Source organism: Mixophyes fleayi, chromosome 3 (genome assembly GCF_038048845.1).
Source record: "Mixophyes fleayi isolate aMixFle1 chromosome 3, aMixFle1.hap1, whole genome shotgun sequence".
NCBI classification, from domain to species: Eukaryota; Metazoa; Chordata; class Amphibia; order Anura; family Limnodynastidae; genus Mixophyes; species Mixophyes fleayi.
The window spans coordinates 231,017,414-231,036,639 of record NC_134404.1 but is presented as its reverse complement, the minus strand read 5'-3'; the positions used below and the strand labels follow the sequence as shown (position 1 = coordinate 231,036,639).

Below are 19,226 nucleotides of genomic sequence, written 5' to 3'. Positions count from 1 at the left end.
ATTTAAAAAATTAGATCATTTGAATATATAGAGAACATTTGGTTGAGTGGGGGCATTACATATATATATAGGGTATGTTTGGTAGGGAGGGTGCATTATTCTGTATAATGACTACATGGAAATGTTAATAAATACAAATGTTTTCCACACAGAACCTATATTATACCTGTAGTTTGTTCAATATAGAAATAAATGCATATTTCTAATTATGTTCAATAGTGACACTGTTGCATTTAGGGCCGATGCACTCTGAGGTCAGCTCATCCCAATGGTCCCTCCTTTGAGGCTTAATAATGTCTTCAGGGATCCCCCAGAACTCATATCGGGGGTACCTCATTATAGGTATATATGAGTGGAGAATTAATTTTAATTTTTAATCTTTCACATCCCAAAGTGGACGCCTTATAATTGTGTAGAATATAATTGTATAAGACTTGTATATAACATTGGAGTCAATACGGTTTCATTTTATTTGCGGTTTTGTATTATAAATGTAAGATTTATATTAACAGCGCTATTTGCGTAAAGTAGAATCTTCCTTTCCATCAGGGTTGAACCGATTGAAATGTATGCTAAGATCAGGATCAGATTCAACACCATCCAAGTCTGAGGATACTAATACAATATTTGGTCGACTGGTCCTGCTTTCCATTTGACAACGGGTTGGTATTGATGAACTGACGTTTGGTACTGAGGAGCTTCGTTTGGGCTTTGGCTGGGCGGCAGGTAGAGAGCTGCCAAATCCCAATAAGTTCAGGGCATCAAGAGAGCCATCTGGGTCAATCATTGCATTGATAACTAGAAAACAAAAAAAATATATATTTAAATGCTCAATACCCAACAGTGTCAAAGTTAACATGTTTGTAGAGTTATATTATGTTCTGACAATTTTCAGATTTAATTATCCATCAGCATAATTTTATACACTGTTAATTAACAATTATTGCTTTATTCATCACCATAAAATAAATGTAATTCTTATTAAAAAAAATCCACATTAAAGGGAGCAAGTGTTTAGTTTTGGTGGTAAAACCCATCGTAACACAATGTATTAGTGAGGTTAATATGTGTTTCCTATTACACAAATTAACATGACTAAAAAAAAACTTACAAAAAATAGAAAGCTCCTTCAATTATAGTCTGCACACATTAATAATAAAGCAAATCTGAAATGTAAATCAAATCTCTCTCAAGCAAAATGAATCAAATAGACCAGTATTGTACATAAACTCATATTTAGGGGTAAATGTATCAAGCTGAGAGTTTTCCAGTGGGTTTGAAAAGTGGAGATGTTGCCTATAGCAACCAATCAGATTCTAGCTGTCACTTTTTAGAATGTACTAAATAAATGATAGCTAGAATCTGATTGGTTTTTAAAACCCGCCGGAAAACTCTCAGCTTGATACATTTACCCCTTAGTGTTAAATCAACAAGCTAGTAAACAAACAACTGTTTGCCAATATTAATGGCTGATGGTATATTTTGTTGAATTAAAAAAAAATTGAATAACACATCAAAGTGATTTGTCACAATATAATACATAAAAATAAAGTAGCACATGTGCAACTTCAATTATTAACTAAATTCTTACACCAAGAACCTAGTGGTCTATATTCATGCAACTGCAATGTTACTAAATAATTAAGATAATCTACACATGCTAAAATTAAGTTTCAGCTGGAATATACCCCCCAGGTGAAACATGTGAGCAAAAATACTAATGTGTATGAAAAGACATGACTCTTATAGCATAAACTAAGCATTGTGACAATTATGTCCATGCAGAGAGAAGCACAAACTATTACTAGAATTAAAAGTGACAATAAAAAGGTTCATATGATGAAAAATGTTCAGATATAAATAGGCACAATGAAACTAGTGGTTCTGGCAAAGAAATATGTTTTTTATTAATTTTAATAGACAACTAACTTTTGCAAATAGAAGAAGAATCAACTAGAGGGGTAGCGTACCTGGACTAGGTATTACCTAATAGAACTAATAGTATATGCAATGTCAAGTGAGGAGACACTTAGGAAATAGTGATAAAAACATGGTAACTTTTGCTTTGGGTTTCAATAAAACATATTGTAAGGGACCTAGAAATACTATGAATTTTAAAAGCAAAGTTTAATCTGTGCTTTTGGATGCTTCAGGGAATAGCCAATCAGGAGAACACTGCAATCTGTATTTTATGTTAACATAGTGATTCCCACATTACATTTTAACTTTTGGAAATGATTATTCTTTCAGATACACACAAAGTAAATTAATTGCTTCTCTGTGAGGCCCTGTGATATCTTATGACACAGCTTCCTGCTTAAGCTGGGTACACACTACAGAATTTTCCACCAACTTTTTATGCCGATCGATTTTACATGCGATTGATGTTCCGATCGCTCAGTCCTTGGACTACATACACACTAGCCTTGTTTAGGACGATAAAGGGAAGAGCGGACGTCCCTTTAGCAACTTTTTTCAGCCATGTTGTTGTGAGCAATGAATGTAATTTCGTAGTCACTGTTGTGGATCGGTCGGAAGTTTATACACACTACACAATGGAAATGAGATTGGAACGAAAATATTAAACGGTACCACCAACCAAATGAGGCGACAATTGTCCATTTGGGCAGACTTTCGACCATTGTGTCACTGCACACACTGACCCGACTTTTGAACGAGCGGTCGTATGTCGGCTGATTTAGCCGATTATTGGACGAAAACCGTGTAGAGTGTACCCAGCTTTAGTAATGTCCTGTGACACTGCTCTGTGATGCCATAATAAGGAGCCTATTGTGTATGTTTCGATCTACTCAACAGACTGAATTAGTGACTGTAAAGAAAGCAGCAATTAACCAGATTAACCAGAACATGGAATTTTGGTATATCTAGTCTGAGGAGCTTTAAAATAAATGCATATACTTGGGAGATTACATCAATGTTTTTTCCTTCTAAAAATTTTTATTTTTATGAACAGTTTACAAGAAAATTGTGTTTGAGTTCTGTGCATATCATGTATGTTGTGTAAACTGAAATAGAAGGGTAGTGACAATGGAATGATGGGATATGTTTAGGATTTTTCATGCAATAAAAGAAATAAAACATATCAATGATTACATAATAAATGGCATTTATAGATTTAGATCAATAATATGTAAACCTAAATACCTTGTAATTGTTTCTCAATTCGTTTCAGCTCTTGCAATATTGATAATATTTCCTGGAAAGAAAAACAAGTTTACTACATTTGTAAAAAATCAAATTAATGAAGTCTTTATGAAGTGTTGTTAGCTTGAAATGTTTCAGACACTCCAAAGTACTTCAGGGGTAATCCTCAAGATAGGCAGTAAAGGTATGAATTGCATAGCTAAGACACCCTCTTTTACCATGTAAACACAGCAAAATGCTCACCGGAAAAGAGCCAATGGAAGCTTTATTGTAATAATATTATTCATATCATAAAACGATGAAGAAAGTTTTAGTGTTATCTTTGCTTTTAATGAACCTCAGCCTGCACCTTTTTCCTTTTCTGGAAGCTGTATTTTTCTTATCTGATGGTTTATTTGCTTTATCATCTAGTCTAGTGTTCATATTGTGGTTTACAAGTCTTGTAATGTATATTTTGTTTTAAGTAGCTCATCATAGATTATTCTGTATATGATAATCATATTTATTTACTATAGAAAAGAAAAAATATTTTCGCATATTTTTCCCCCAATTATAACATACTGCACTCAATAATAGCAAATTAAAAACAAAGAAATTGGTTTTATTTCTGAGCACAACTGATTAATCCTTCTCTTATTCAAAAGTGATTAGGCAGGGTCTTTCACACCCATGGGCATTCAACATTACCATTCTCTACCTGCTGGTCCCAAGACGGAGAGAGACACTCTGCAGCCAAATATTGGCCAGTAAGTCCCAGTATAAGATATGTAACTAATGCAGTGGACAACCCATTTACAGTAAGCCTACCACCATATAATATTTTCAGAATCAATAGTGGGTGTGAAAACCTGCCAGTTAGCTGAAATTGCTTTGTGGCTATAGCACAAACTGATGCAATTGAAAACCTATATATTAAGTTGTAATGTGAAGCAATGATCTCACTGGCAACCAGTCTAATAAATAGGAATTAATTGATTTAAAACGGTTTGTACCATTTGCTATGAATTCGATTGCTTAGTAGGTCCCATCAGTCAAATACATGGGAAATTGAGGGAAATGTTACTTTCATCGCCTGATGTCAGTCATTATACACAGAGCACAAAGTCAGTGCAATGTACAGCTCAATGCAAAACCTTTGTGACAAAATCACATAAATTGACATTTCTTTGACTAAGCAAAGCCTTTCTCAAGACAAGTACATATACCATCTCTACATGTCTATGGATGTTAAATGGGCTTTCTTTCATGGAGATGGGGAGTGCCTAGGGTGGTGGAGCTTTCCTAAAATAAAGTTTGTGCAAGTGGAAAACGTCCTTCTATCTCTAGATAATTATAAAAAGTAAATCTGTTGGGGCTTCGAAAAACTGGATTCCATGTTGCAGGTTCTTTGCTTTGCAAGACTGCCACGGAGACAGTAATTGGTAAATATAGGTAAAGTCCAAGGTGCAAAATATATCTGCAGTGTTAGTGTAAAAGAAAATACATTTAATGATAAATTCTTTCAGAAATTGCTTCTGGCCAGAAACACAGTATCACAAACAACATCAACAGGTGTTAAAAACACAATAATAATAATAATAATAATAAAAATAATAACAATAATAATATGCAGATATTGGTGAGGTCAAAATCTTTACAAATAGGTGGTATGTTTCCCTATATTCCTCTGTATAATCCAAGTATTATTATTGATGAACACAGTCTGGTAGTAATATGAAGCAGTGATCTCCTCAGCACCTATTTCCTGGGTGCTCCACTGGGCTTTTTTTACTTGTCACCCAGCTCTTGGAGCCCAACAGAGTCCTATTATAATAGAATAAACCTTTGTATCTCCTATTATAACAGACACTATGGGCCTGATTCATTAAGGAAAGTACTCTTTTTTTTTTTTTACTTAAATTTTCTCCTGGACAAAACCATGTTACAATGCAAGGGGTGCATATTAGTTTATTATTTTACACATAAGGAAAATACTGGCTTTTTTTTCTAGATCAATTTAAAATTTCAGTGTACAAATAAGCTATCAATTATTAGCATGCTACATGAAAAAACAGACAGTATTTTCCTTATGTGCAAAATAATAGACTCATTGCACCCCTTGCATTGCAACAGGGTTTTGCATAGAACACTTAAGTAAGAAAACTTACTAAATTTTTTGCTTAACTTTCCTAAATGAATCAGGCTCTATGTGAGCACTACAGTCAGCTCTGTGTGTGTTAGACCACTGACCATCTGTCTGACTGGTCATGGCATGTGTGGGCAATAACCTCCAACATTTCTCATTATTATTGCAAAGTATTACACTGCCCCCACCTGGCTACTTCTTAATGCCACCCGGCTAGCAAAATTTTCTGGGGAGAACACTGTGAAGATAACTATATAGGAAAAGTTAGGACTTTATAGGTAGGTTGTGAATTTCTGTCAGAGTCACTGTAACTCTCTGTGTACTCCAACGTGCAACCAAATCTTTGAGAGCAGTTCTTAGGTAGATGGTGGTATTCAGAAGTTTTTTCTTCAAGAAAAGAGTGTCTTCTAGGGTGTGGATGCATGGATTAAACATAAGAATAAGCAATAAAATAATGAACACGAGTAAATGCAAAATTCTTGCATTAGGTAGAAAAAAACAAATAAGTGTTATTTGTAATTATAATGAAAGAAAAATTGTCACATACCACACATTTTTTAAAAATAGGAATTTCACTCTCTGATCTTCGTTTCTTCTCAATCTCATCCCAATTGCTTTCTTTGTCTTTAAATAATATTCTGAAATATAAATATAAAAACACATATATGCAAAGCTTAAGCACATTTTAAACAGACAAACACAGGTTTGGAAAACAGCCAATGAAATGTATATGAAAGCCTTTTATAAAACAAGATGGGAAAAAAAAAGATATTTAAAATAAAGTGTGATTTTATTAATACATTTGTTCTAAGACTTTCAGCGATACATATAGCTTTTCATAGTCCTTTTGGAAAAAAATGCATGACATTTTCTTTACCTTTAATTCTGTAATGGAAAAGTATTTATATATACAGCAATTTATATTACATAAACATGACATGCTTTGGTGCTATAATAAATGTACTATAATATGTGCAAACAATCTGCTAACTACAGTTATCTATGAAAATACTATATATTGCTATATTACCTTGCTGGGCAGCCCTGAGCTCTTTTTATCCCACACAGTATAGGGAGAGAAACTGAGAATTATATCCAGCATACAGAACATGAAAACTGTGTAGTATACACATAAAACAAAAAGGCCCTGTCCCATCGGATGCTTGGAAACTTTATACATATAGCTTAAATACTCATTAGAGTAATTACTATAATCATACAATGACACCAAGTTGGGAGAGTCACATCCTTGCATAACAAAACATATATTCAGCTGAAATTGTGCCAACACATAATTTATCTATGTGGAACAAAAATGCAGAAGGGAAAACTTACAATATTCATTGTATGCATTCATAAATGTAAAATCAGTGTATTTCTTTTTACTTACATGTAAAAGTGAATTAGGGAGAGTCTTGGGTGTAGAACACTGAAAGCAGCTGAAGGGAAGAGTTACCTTGTACTGAGATATGGGTGAGGTAACCTTAGGTAAACGTATCCTCTGCTGCAAGATGCTAAATGTGTGATTGGAACAACCAGTTTGCTCACCACACTGCTTATCTTTGCCACTATTTAAGCAATTATGGTAAACTCTACAGAACTGTCACAGAGCTCACACTGGAGTGCATCAGCACCAAATTACAGCAATCAGCAGCATGTTCCATAATTAGTAAACCAAATGCCTATGGATGGTTGTCCCCCATTGATGACTAGATATCATTTTCACATTTTGACAATACAGCTGTTTCACATGGAATTACTTTCATTTAGTGGATTTTATAATTTGTTTTGTTAACTTTTGATAGAATAATGTAATAAATACGTTTTTATGGAACAAATCTTTTTTTCTATTTTAATTGCTGCTATTTTTAATTGCTACTCCCAAATATTTAGCTAAAAATGTAATCAGCTATTCCTCCAGAATACAGGGAAAGCAAATATGTGTATTTATAAAAGGACTGATACTATTATAGGGATTTAGTCCAAATATAATTTCAAATGGTGGATTGCTGATGGTGCAAAGAAGAGCTGTCTCCGGCAGGCAGTACTAGGCACAAACTATGCTTGTACAATGGGTAACGAAGGGTTCAAGGTAAACACTGATTTTTTATTATCAGGTGCCTGAAAAGCAAATGACATTTGGGGCATTGGGAACAGCACTGGAAGCAGAGCCTGGTTTTAGTGCTTGAAAGAAGGGAAACACAGGAAAAAAGGGCTATTGTGGCAGGGCATTTCTATATATTTTGCCAGTCTTTCTTATCTTTTATGTAGTGGGATCAGCAAAAATCGGTGAAATGAATGCCTAATGTAAATAGGATGGCCTTTTCATTTGCATGCTAGGGGCTTTTACAAGTTAAAATAAATAATCACAAACATTTACGTTTGAATTGAGTTAATGTATCTCTCATGCTTTTCCTCATTTAAAAGCTTAAATAAACCTTAAAGTTTAAGGGTTTCTTCATTGCAATTTAGAAAATGAAAAGATGAATATAAAATGTCACTATTATTCAGTCTTACAATAAAATGGATAGATTTAAGTGCATACGTCAGTTTTTACTCTATTACAAAGAACAACATATAGTGTCAAACCTAATTGTTCAAATGAAAACAATAAAATTACTAAGCTGGAAGGATATTAAGTTAAAAACTTATATTTAGTATATAAAAATAAGACATTTGGAAACAGTTATTCTACACAGAGTAGACTTTCTGCAAGCAGAGAAGAGACTTGTCTGGCAATAAATGTTATGACAAGTCATCAGTTTACATTAATACTAAACCAGTACATGTTACTCAAAAGGGAAGTATAACACCTATATCTATCAAGGAGCATAGACGCTTAATTTGTGTTGGACTGTGGAAGAAACTGGAGCCCCACAAGAACATAAAAACTCCACAGAGATAGGGGCTGGCGCTGTGAGGCAACAATGTAAATCACCGCCCACTAAATCACTGAGAATGAGAGCCATACCTGGAGATTATAAAGTGCAGGCCTCCCATATTATGGTATTTATTCCAACAATAGAACAGTTCAGATGTAGTATTTGTAGAATTTTGACAGTAATTATTTCTACAGTAAGTACATAACTATATGTGCACAAAAATCACATACCTTATTTTATTTGCAGTTTTGTCGATGGTTTGTCTAATTTTCTGAGAAAATTGAAACACTGAAGAAAGCAGTAAACTATCCCCCATTACCTATGTAAAAAAAAAAAAGGGTTAGCATTCAAAATTACAATTTGGAAAAAATATTTAATTTTGTACTTATTAAAAATTGGCATGGAATTACATTCAACTATTAGTACTTCTATATTTCTTTGCCTTTAAAATGAATGTTATCTGGAAGTACTGTACTACTTTTGCCCTTGGTTGGTTAATGCTAGTTTATAATAACCATCATGATATTTATGCTGTTATCATTATTATTAACATAGAAACATGTAATTTTACGGCAAATAAGAACCACTTGGCCCATCTAGTCTGACCATTTGTTTTTTTTAATAACCTATGGTAACCTCAAACTCTATCGGGTCCTTTAATCTTTGTAAGGGTATCCTTATGTCTATCCCAAACATCTTTATATTGCTCTACTGTATTAGCCTCTACCACCTCTGATGGGAGGCTATTCCACTTATCCACTACTCTTTCTGTGAAGTAGTTTTTTTCTAAAATTTTCTCTGAACCTACTTCCCCCCAGTGTCAGTACATGTCCTTGTGTTCTAATATTTCTCTTCCTTTGAAGAATGTTTCCCTACTGTACCTTGTTAAAACCCTTAATATATTTGAAAGCTTCTATCATGTCCCCCTTTTCCCTTCTCTGCTTCAAACAATACATATTAAGTTCTTTTAGTCTTTCCAGGTAAGTTTTGTGATGTAGGCCATGCACCAGTTTTCTGGAAATAAATAAAGGGCGCAATTCTAATCTCATGAATGATTGTATATAATAAATGTGATATGAAAAAATGAGTGAGGACACATATAATGCTTATAGCTCTTTTTGCAAAACTGCATTACTGGAACCAACTTATAAAACAATTTCAGAAAAAATGGGGCTTTTTTACCCTACATGTCCCTACTGAGATATTTGATTGTTGACCAGATGAGAACACAAATGCGTACAGTATTTTCCGGCTCGTAGCTGTTTTCAGTATTGGCGCGTATGAATGCGGGAAGTGGAACACAGTGGAATGCACGGCTACGGTGGTTGTAAGGATTAAGCACCAACGCATTTCATCCGGCTAGTGGACTTTATCAAGGATGCATATCCACTATTTTGGGACTGATTTATAGTCTGTTTTCAGTTCTCATTGGATAAAAATTCTTTATTTCAATTATGATTTTAAAACATATAAAAAGGTGTTAAAAACGTATAAAAGGTGTATGATTAAAAACAGGATTTATGCGTCCTGATTCATAATAAATGAAATAGTACTAAAAAGGAGTAGTACTAAAAAGGATATATAAAAAATATATGTTTAATTTTTTATTTGAAAATGGTATATTTATAACTTCAAGAAAGAATCTAACTCAAAATCACTGTTGAGACCGTGGGGTATCAGTGTTTTCATCTGGTATATCCACTTTGTTTCAATACGTGATATATTTGCTGCAAAATCTCCTCCTCACCAGCATTTCTCTATGTGTTGGATCCCTAAAAATGTAATTTATTCACATTACACACCTGATTATTAATGAAGTGACTGGAAACACTATGTGTTTTCAAACCTTTTCTAATGTTTGCCAGTTGTTCAGCAACTCTGGTTTTTAAGACACGTTTGGTTCTTCCAATATATTGGAGGCCACACATGCACTCCAACATATATATAACCCCCAGTATTGCAACTGATGTTGTGTTGAATCTCAAATTGATTTCCAGTGGTATTTGATTTAAATGCATTAACTGGTTTGGTTGTATTCAAATTATTGTTCTTACAACCTTTGCAATTCAGGCAATAGTGGAATCCTTTGGTATAAGTAGTTTTGTTTTTCTATGGGCGATATATAGCTTTTTGTGAGGATATTACGTATGTTTCGAGCTTTTTTGTAAATTATCTTCGGTTTTCTTGGGAGAAATTTGTTTACCTCATCACCTAAGTGTAGTACATGCCAATGTTTATGGATAATGTTTTCTAGAGCTTTGGTATTGCTGTTGAATTGTGTAATAAAGGCAATTTCTGTTATTTCTTGTGGGTTCTTCTTTTTATATTGTAACAATTTTTTTCTTTCAAAGGACCTTACTCTTTATAATGCAGAATTCACTTCTTTCTCGTTATAATTTCTTTCAAGAAATTGTTGTTTAAGTTCATTTCGTTGTATGTTGAAGATTTATTTATTAGTACAATTTCTTTTTAATCTTCTAAATTGTCCAATATTTTTTATCCAGCTTCAATGATGATTGCTTGTTGCTGGTATAAAATTGTTGGTATGTACTTTCTTAGTGTATGTTTTTGCTTTTATGTTAATATCTTCAATTAAGGTTGATATCTAAAAAATGTACTTGAGTAGAACTGGTTTCTGCAGTGAACTCTAGGTTTAGAGTATTTTGGTTTATATAGCTCAAAATAATGTTGTAATTCTTAATTTTTCCCGTCCCAAATGAACAGGACGTCATCTATATACTTCCTCTAACAATGTAATTTATCTTTAAATGGATTATTTGTCCAGATATGTTCATTTTCCGCTTTTGATACAAAGAGATTTGCATAGCTGGGAGCTAAACGCGCCCCCATCGCTTTTCCTGTGATTTCATTGTAGTATTCTTCCCCAAACCAAAAATAATTGTGTTGTAGGATAAATTCTATCCCACATGATGAAATTTATTTGTTCATTTTTCAAATTTGTATCAGTACATAAATAATGATACGTATGTGCGCATCCATCTGCGTGTCTGATGCACATGTAAAGTGATTTGACATCGCAGGTTCCTAATATGAACGTATCTTTCCATTTTATTTCATCCAGGATATTTAGTACTGATGTTGTGTCTTTAAGATGACTTTTTTGTTTACAGACCAGTCCCTGTAGGAAAAAGTCTATATATCCTGAAAGATTAGAAGTAATAGAATTGATTCCTGAGACGATCAGGCGTCCTGCAGGGTTATTAACCTCTTTATGGATCTTTGGCAGATGGTAGAATACAGGTATTCTCCATGTATAGATGTTCAAATTCTTTTTTGTTGATAATTCCCATATGTAGCCCTTCTTCTAATAGATCCAATAGCTCACTTTAAAATTTTGCGGGTCTTGTTCCAATTTTTGGTATGTTGAATTGTCTGCTAATAAACAGTTCAACTCTTTGATATATCCGGAATGGTCCATAATGACGATTCCTCCACCTTTATCAGCTGGTTTGATTATAATGTTTTTATTGTTTTTCAAGGCTTTGTTTTTCTTTTCTGAGATGTTTCTTCTGACCTTCTTTTTTCTGAAAGATTTTCAATATCTTGTTCTACTAATTTCTGGAAAGTCTCTACTATTGGGCCTTTACAGAAGCTGGGATAGAAATTACTCTGTGGACGTAAGTTTGAATGTATATATCCCTCAGTGCAATTATTTCCATGATTGATCAGATTCCTTAAAAAGTATTTCTTCATAAAAATTTTCCTAATGAAGTGATGTAGATCAATATAGACACTAAACTTGTCTGGTTTTGATTGAGGTGCAAACTTCATACCCTTTTTTAAGATATTCATTTGATCTGGGGTCAGAGTGGTGGTACTAACATTGAAAATCCCCTAATTTGACATGTTTTGGGTAGTCTTTATGGGGTGGGTCTTTCCTCCTCTGGTTCCTCTCCTTGAGACTTTAGGCTTCTTATTCTTTTTATCCGAGGGGTTGTTTTTCTTATTCTTATTGATTGTGATGGGGGTTCCTCTGGTCTGAATAGAAATTCTAAAAAAATCTTCTGAATCTTCAGAGAGTATTCTTTTTCTATTCTCGTTAGATGAATGACTAGTGGTTTGTTGTGGTATTGTGTTATTGATCTTTTTCATCAAAGCCTGTGATATAATTTCTGTCTCTTTTTTTGCAAATTGCTGTCCTTTCATGAATGATTTCTTAATGGTATAGTTTCTGTTATTTCTTGAATGTGTTCTGAAATGTTCAGTTTTATAGGGCTGATCAATTCTTTATTTTACTGGTCTTTTGGTGGATTCCCAAACAGAGGTTTTCTTTTAGGAACTTCCAATTTTTCATGATTTTGAACTGTGGAAAATCTGTCTTAACTTGTTTTTGTCTACTTTTCATGATGTCATATTTATGCTTGTCTTCTAGAACTCTGTAGAATTTTCTCCGTTTTCTTTCTGTGATTTCTTTTTCCAGTCTCGCTATTTTGTCATTAGTAAATGTAGATAACTGTTTATAATACTCCATGTTTTTTAAGGGCAAGAAGTCAATGTCTCCATGTTTTTAAAAGGAGCAGCATTCTGATCTTGCGAGAGTGCCTCATTCCCTTTTTTATTCATGCACCATTTTAGTTGCCCTTCTTTGTACAGTCTCTAGTGTATTATATCCTTCTGGACATGACCTTCAGAACTGAATACAGTACTCTAGATGAGGCCGTTCCTATACAGTGGCATTATTACTTCTTTCTTTCTGCTACTGATTCCTCTCCGTATGCAACCAAGCATCTGAATTGCCTTCCTCATTGCTTTGTTACATTGCTTACCTACCTTTAAGTCACCTGAAATAGTGACTCCTAGATCTCTTTCCTCCTCAGTAGTTTTCATTATAGTGCCATTAATACTATATTAAGCCTTTGTGCTTTTGAGACTCAAGTGCATGATTTTGAATATTTTTGCATTAAACTGTAATTGCTACTCTCTTGACCATTCCTCTAGACCTAGATCATCAATCATTTGTTTTACCCCTCCTGGTGTGTCTACCCTGTTGCATATATTTGTGTCCTCTGCATAAAGTCATACTTTCCCTTCAATACCATTTCCAATGTCACCAATAGAGATATTAAAAGCACTGGTCCAAGTATAGATCCTTGGGGTACTCCACTGGTAACCTTTATCTCCTGTGAATACACTCCACTTACTATAATGCTCTATTTTCTATCCAGTAACCAAGATCTTATACATTCAACCATTTTAGAATCCAATCACAAGCTTTCAAGTTTATTTAAGAGTCTGCAATGTGGGACAGTGTCAAAAACTTTACTAAAATCTTGATATGCTACAACTGCGCCCCCCAGATCTATTACTAGTATTTAGTAATTAGTTATTGTAATATTTGGGGCAAATGATTTAATTTTAATATGCCTTTACCATAGAATTGTGTGTGTATATCACTTACTATAGTTGTCATCCCCTCTGTCACACTGTCTCTCAGTGGCCTCATTAACACTCTATTGAACCACCTATTGAGGCAGGTCTTTCTCAGAGTTGCCAGTCATGAATTGAGCACTGTTTAGTTTAGACTGCTTAGGACTTGCTCACCTCGCAAAGAACATCCCTCTCTGCTACATTAAAGAGAGCCTCGCCACCAATCACCAGGAAGCTCTCTCGCTACTCAACTTACCCTGAATGTACTAGACATGGATTCACAGGGCTCCCCAATGTATATAATGATCCTACACCACTCTACTCTGTTCTCTACCTGCTCGCCCTGTTTCAAACAAGAAAAGGTGGTGCCCATCCCTAATTAACGTCTTATATATATGAGTAGTAAGCTCACAGGGGAGAACTAAAACAGACACTCTGGGCTTACTGAGCAAAATCATTAAACAGGGGAGCAGCTTGGTAAACACCTGGAATCACATTAAATGGCACAAAGTATAAGAAAGTATAACTATGTTTGTTAGAACTCCACTAAATATCCAATCTTTATTTTTTAAGGCTATGTAAGACATCTGATTGTAGCCATACCTATGATTTATAAAGATTATCTCTGGTGAGCAGTTACCAAGATGTTTCTGTAATGTTCTTAGCAGCTATACTTAATGGGTACCAGATCAGCCATGCAAAATTGGACACATCACTGCAATTATTAGCATGCAGGCATGTACAGTTATTACAATAAAGACATTGAGCATGCATAGTTCGTATGTGCCAGTATTTACATGACTAATCTGGAAACTCTAATAAACCTGTAGATTCAAAAAGGACTTTGTTGCCTATCACAGCAAATCAGGTAAGTTCAGGAATTTGCATTTAGGTTTGAATGCTGGTAGTTTGGAACTTACTTCATCTCTGCTCCAAGTCTTCCTTCGAGTGATAACTTGAGGTTCAGAACTTTCTTTAGGCTGAGGTTTTGAATCACCAGTTCGACAATTTGTCTCCGATTTGGACACAGTTGGAGGAATCTTTCTGAAGTTAAGGCTTTCATCAAAAACACGATCCACCAGCTGGCAGTCAACAAAAGAACATTCCATTTTTAGTAAAGGGATTTTTTCACTCATAAAGTGTCATACTTTTCAATTGGCCGCAAACTAACATGATGTGTCTCTGGAACAGTCGGGAGTTTCTACTAAAATCTCTGGTCATTTTCCCTCATGTCCCATAGAGATGTGAATGTAAAAGAGTGAAGAATCTGTACGGTATTAGTCCGCATCTCGCGACTAATTAAATGTCTCCTCTCACACAACAGAAACAACTAGAGATTTCACAATTAATGTTTGTTATCTCTATCTATCTAATCAGTGATGACATTACATATGACATCTATTAAATCAGTAAAACAAAACCCCCAGAACAATTTCAGCAATCAGCAAACATGGCTTATTCAACGAGAGGAGTGTTCCTTCCATGATCAGAGCATTTTTCCCTTTGAGGTATATTATGACTGCACATGGATGGAAAACATTTGTCAGCACATATCCTGAGGGTGGGAGTGAGGAAAGTGTCTGAAGTGAGGGGGGCTTTTTGTAGGGTTGGAGCCATATTCATGCTACTTATGCAGTTTTGCATGTCTGTACACTCATACAAAATGTGCAAGTGTCAAGGAGAATAGAGGACATCATTTTGAGGGGCAAGATGACCTGGAGGAGATGATGGAACATTTTAGATTCTATTTTCACTTTACTTCAATTTAAATTTATTTCTAGCACTATTATTTTTATACTTTTTTTTTTTGGGGAGACGTCTGTACAGGAAACACCTAACCCATGCCCTTTCCCCTACATAACTGCAGCAGTAGGTCACTTGTATTAGTGATCAAATGGTTGCTGACATACCAACTAGCATTACTTTATGATTATGAGTGAATTATTAATACAGAGATGCAGCCAATCCAGCTCTTACCTGCCCTGACTGCGCCCCAGGCCTGACACTGTTTTCACATTTGGACACATAGGGGTTCATTGTCAGGCGCCGTCTGTGCACCTCTGCTGGGTGCTGGAGACGGACGCCCTCTGGCTGCAACTCACGTCCTGTTGCTAGGCAACGGGACGCGATTACATGATTTTGTTGCTAAGCAACACAGACTTTACCCGGCGATCAGCTGAGACTGATCGCCGTAAATCCTTCTTCCTAGGATTTCCTTTTGGCCTCTATTTAAACTCCACTCTGGCACCATTAGGGTGCCAGAGCATTGGTTCCACCCTGCTCCAGCATTATCATTGTTCCAGATTGTCTACTGTGTACCTATTCCTTGGCTTGTCTGACTACTCTCCTGGATCTCCCCTTGTACTTCGCTGCCCGCACTTGTATTGACCCTTGGACAGTTCCTGATTACTCTTTTGTCTTCCCTCCGTGATACTGCGCTTCTCTAGTTTCGACGTGGCCTGTCTGACTACTCTCCATTCATTGCACTGGTGACTACCTGGGAGAACCGCGACTTGCGCATCACACCCATACCTCCTTGTGGGGGTCCCTGGTGAACACCGGTGGTGCATTAGACTCAGCGCCTCTCAGCTTAGTAGCGCCAATACTAGTCAGTGATATTTCTAGTGAAAAGACGGGACAGAATACTCTGGCCATGAGCGGACCGGACGAACCTTCGGCCCGTGAATTATTATTACACTTGGGCTAAAGAGTGGTACGGCAAGAATCCAACCAGGCACAATTCCTGCAATGCATTCAGGGAGTGGTCTCCCGCCTGGATTCTATCCAAGTCTCTCTACCTACTCTTTCCACGGCCACCACAGCCTCCACTGCCTCAGCTCCTACCATCTCTTCTAGCACCGTAGCCACCAGGGGCCTCCGCATACCTCCTCCTGAGAAATACAATGGTGATCCTCTAAAATGTCGTGGTTTCCTTAACCAGTGCGCCATTCAATTTGAGTTGGCTCCAGAGAACTTCTCGTCAGAAAGGGCAAAAGTGGCATATTTGATTTCTCTTCTCTCTGGGCAAGCATTGGCTTGGGCTTCTCCACTATGGGAATGGGATAACCCCATGCTTCAGAACTCCATGGTCTTCATTGAGAGGTTCCGTAAAGTATTCAACGAACCCGGAAGAGTTTCCTCAGCCGCCTCCGGTCTCTTAGGGCTACGCCAAGGTTCCCTCACGGCAGGACAATATGCAGTGAAATTTCAGACCTTTGCAGCTGATCTCCGATGGAACGATTAGGCTCTCATCGCGACCTTTTAGCAAGGACTCAATGATCGCATTAAAGATGACTTAGCCTCACGTGATCCTACTCCTAGCCTGGATGACCTCATATCCCTCTGTATTAAGGTGGACATTCGTCACAGGGAACGAGCACATCAACAAGACCGAACTCGCTGGCCTTTTCCTCGGTTGGCACCTAACTTCATTTCTTCCACTCCACCCTCTGAGGAGCCTATGCAGATCGGCCGTTCTCGCCTCTCTTCAGAGGAAAGCGAGAGATGAATGAGGGAACTTTATTTCTTCCAGCACAGTGGCCTAGTGGTTAGCACATCTGCCTCACAGCACTGGGGTCATGAGTTCGATTCCCGACCATGGCCTTATCTGTGTGGAGTTTGTATGTTCTCCCTGTGTTTGCGTGGGTTTCCTCCGGGTGCTCCGGTTTCCTCCCACACTCCAAAAACATACTGGTAGGTTAATTGGCTGCAATCAAAAAAATTGACCCTAGTCTCTGTCTGTCTCCCTCTCTGTCTGTCTTTGTGTGAGTGTGTGTATATATTAGGGAATTTAGACTGTAAGCTCCAATGGGGCAGGGACTGATGTGAATGAGTTCTCTGTACAGCGCTGCGGAATTAGTGGCGCTATATAAATAAATGATGATGATGATGATGATGATGAAAGTGGTGGCTGAACTCCGTCTTGATACGGTACCTTTATCCCATCATCTGATGCTCACCGCAGTCGATGGGAACAGAGTCCCCAATGACTATCTCTCTCTCTGCCACTCCGCTCCAGATGGAAGTAGGAGCGCTTCACTCTGAGTTTATTAGTTTCCTGGTTTTACCTTAGTCCATTAACCCTATCATTCTGGGATCCCCTAGATGAAACTTCATTCTCCACAATTTGCCTGGCAGCGAGCACAGTTTATCCGTTGGAGTTCCTCCTGTAATAAGAAGTGCCTGACATCTGTTTCTCGCTTGAGATCCAAGCTGGCCTTCTTCTGCACATCTTCTCTGGTGACCCTTCCTGAAGCTTACTCTGGTTTTGCTGATGTTTTCTCTAAAACCGCTTCTGAAATCCTTCCTGCTCATTGGCCTTGATATTAACCTATCGACCTCATTCCTGGAAAGAACATTCCTAGAGGTAGGGTTTATCCTCTATCCTTACCTGAGACACATGCCATGTTCGAATATGTTTCCGAAAATCTCAAGAGCAGATTCATCAGAAAGTCATCTTCCCCGGCAGGTGCAGGCTTCATTTTTGTTAAGAAAAAGGACCGTTCTCTCAGACATTGATTGCATTGATTACAGGAGACTAAACGCCATCACTGTTAAGAATCGTTATCCTCTTCCCCTGATTTCGGAACTCTTCGATCGCATTCGTGGGGCACAAGTATTTACCAAGTTGGATCACAGAGGTGCCTACATTCTGATTAGAGTTCATAAGGGTGACGAGTGGAAGACCACATTTAATACCAGAGACAGCCACTATGAATACCTGGTGATGCCTTTTGGGCTCTGTAACGCTCCAGCTGTTTTTCAGGAATTTGTTAACGAAATATTCAGGGATTTACTCTATCAGTCGGTGGTTATCTATTTAGATGACATTCTAATTTTTTCACAAGACCTGTCTACTCATCTTCTGCATGTCAAAGAGGTGCTTTCTCGTTTATGCTTTAATCAGCTATTCTGCAAATTAGAGAAGTGCCTCTTCAATTGTTACCAAGTACCCTTCTTGGGATATGTGGAATCGGGTTCTGGCCTTCGGATGGATCCCAGCAAATTGGAGGCTATTCGTAATTAGCCTCAGCCTTCCAGCCTCAAAGCTACCCAGCGTTTTATTGGCTTTACGAATTATTATCGCCAATTCATCAAGGGATTTTCCACACTAATCTCTCCCATTACTCTTCTTACCCGGAAGGGTGGTCAATCAAAATCCTGGTCCCCAGAGACAGTACAAGCATTTCTAGCCATTAAAGAGGCCTGTACGCTTGCATCCGTCTTATCTCAACCCGACCAAAGTAAACCGTTCTTTTTGGAAGTCGACGCATCCTCTGTTGGGATTGGAGCGGTGCTGTCTCAGATAACTTTTTGGAAAGGAAACCGTAAGGAAAGGGAAGACCTGCAGAATTCTTCTGCCAGTGAGGCCAACTATGGGATTGATGATAAAGATTTTCTCGCCATCAAGACCGCCTTAGAGGAATGGCGCTACCTGTTGAAAGGGGCATGCTTTCCCATCACAGTGTTTACTCATCATAAAAATCCCACCTATTTGCAGTTTGCACAATGCCTGAACCCCCGTCAGGCCCGCTGGTCACTATTCTTTAACAGAATCCAGCTGATATTAGCCTTCAGGCCCGGTACCAAGAATCATCGTGCTGACGCACTGTCCAGATCATTTTAATCCTCTGATGCCTCGTCACCCATGGTTGCCAAACCCATCC

The 19,226-nt window shown here is 37.0% G+C and overlaps 1 protein-coding gene across 1 annotated transcript in view; it reads right to left on the bottom strand.

Moving 5' to 3' along the window:
• Positions 1-492: 492 nt before the first annotated feature.
• LOC142142902 (centrosomal protein of 170 kDa-like) overlaps positions 493-19,226 on the bottom strand; it is a 29,905-nt gene continuing 11,171 nt past the window's right edge. The window contains exons 4-8 of the mRNA XM_075200682.1: positions 14,481-14,642; positions 8,403-8,491; positions 5,838-5,928; positions 3,166-3,217; positions 493-798 (exon numbers count right to left, since the gene is read on the bottom strand). Coding sequence (XP_075056783.1) covers positions 515-798; positions 3,166-3,217; positions 5,838-5,928; positions 8,403-8,491; positions 14,481-14,642 — 678 coding nt within the window. The 3' untranslated portion in view covers positions 493-514. The remainder of the gene's footprint in view (positions 799-3,165; positions 3,218-5,837; positions 5,929-8,402; positions 8,492-14,480; positions 14,643-19,226) is intronic.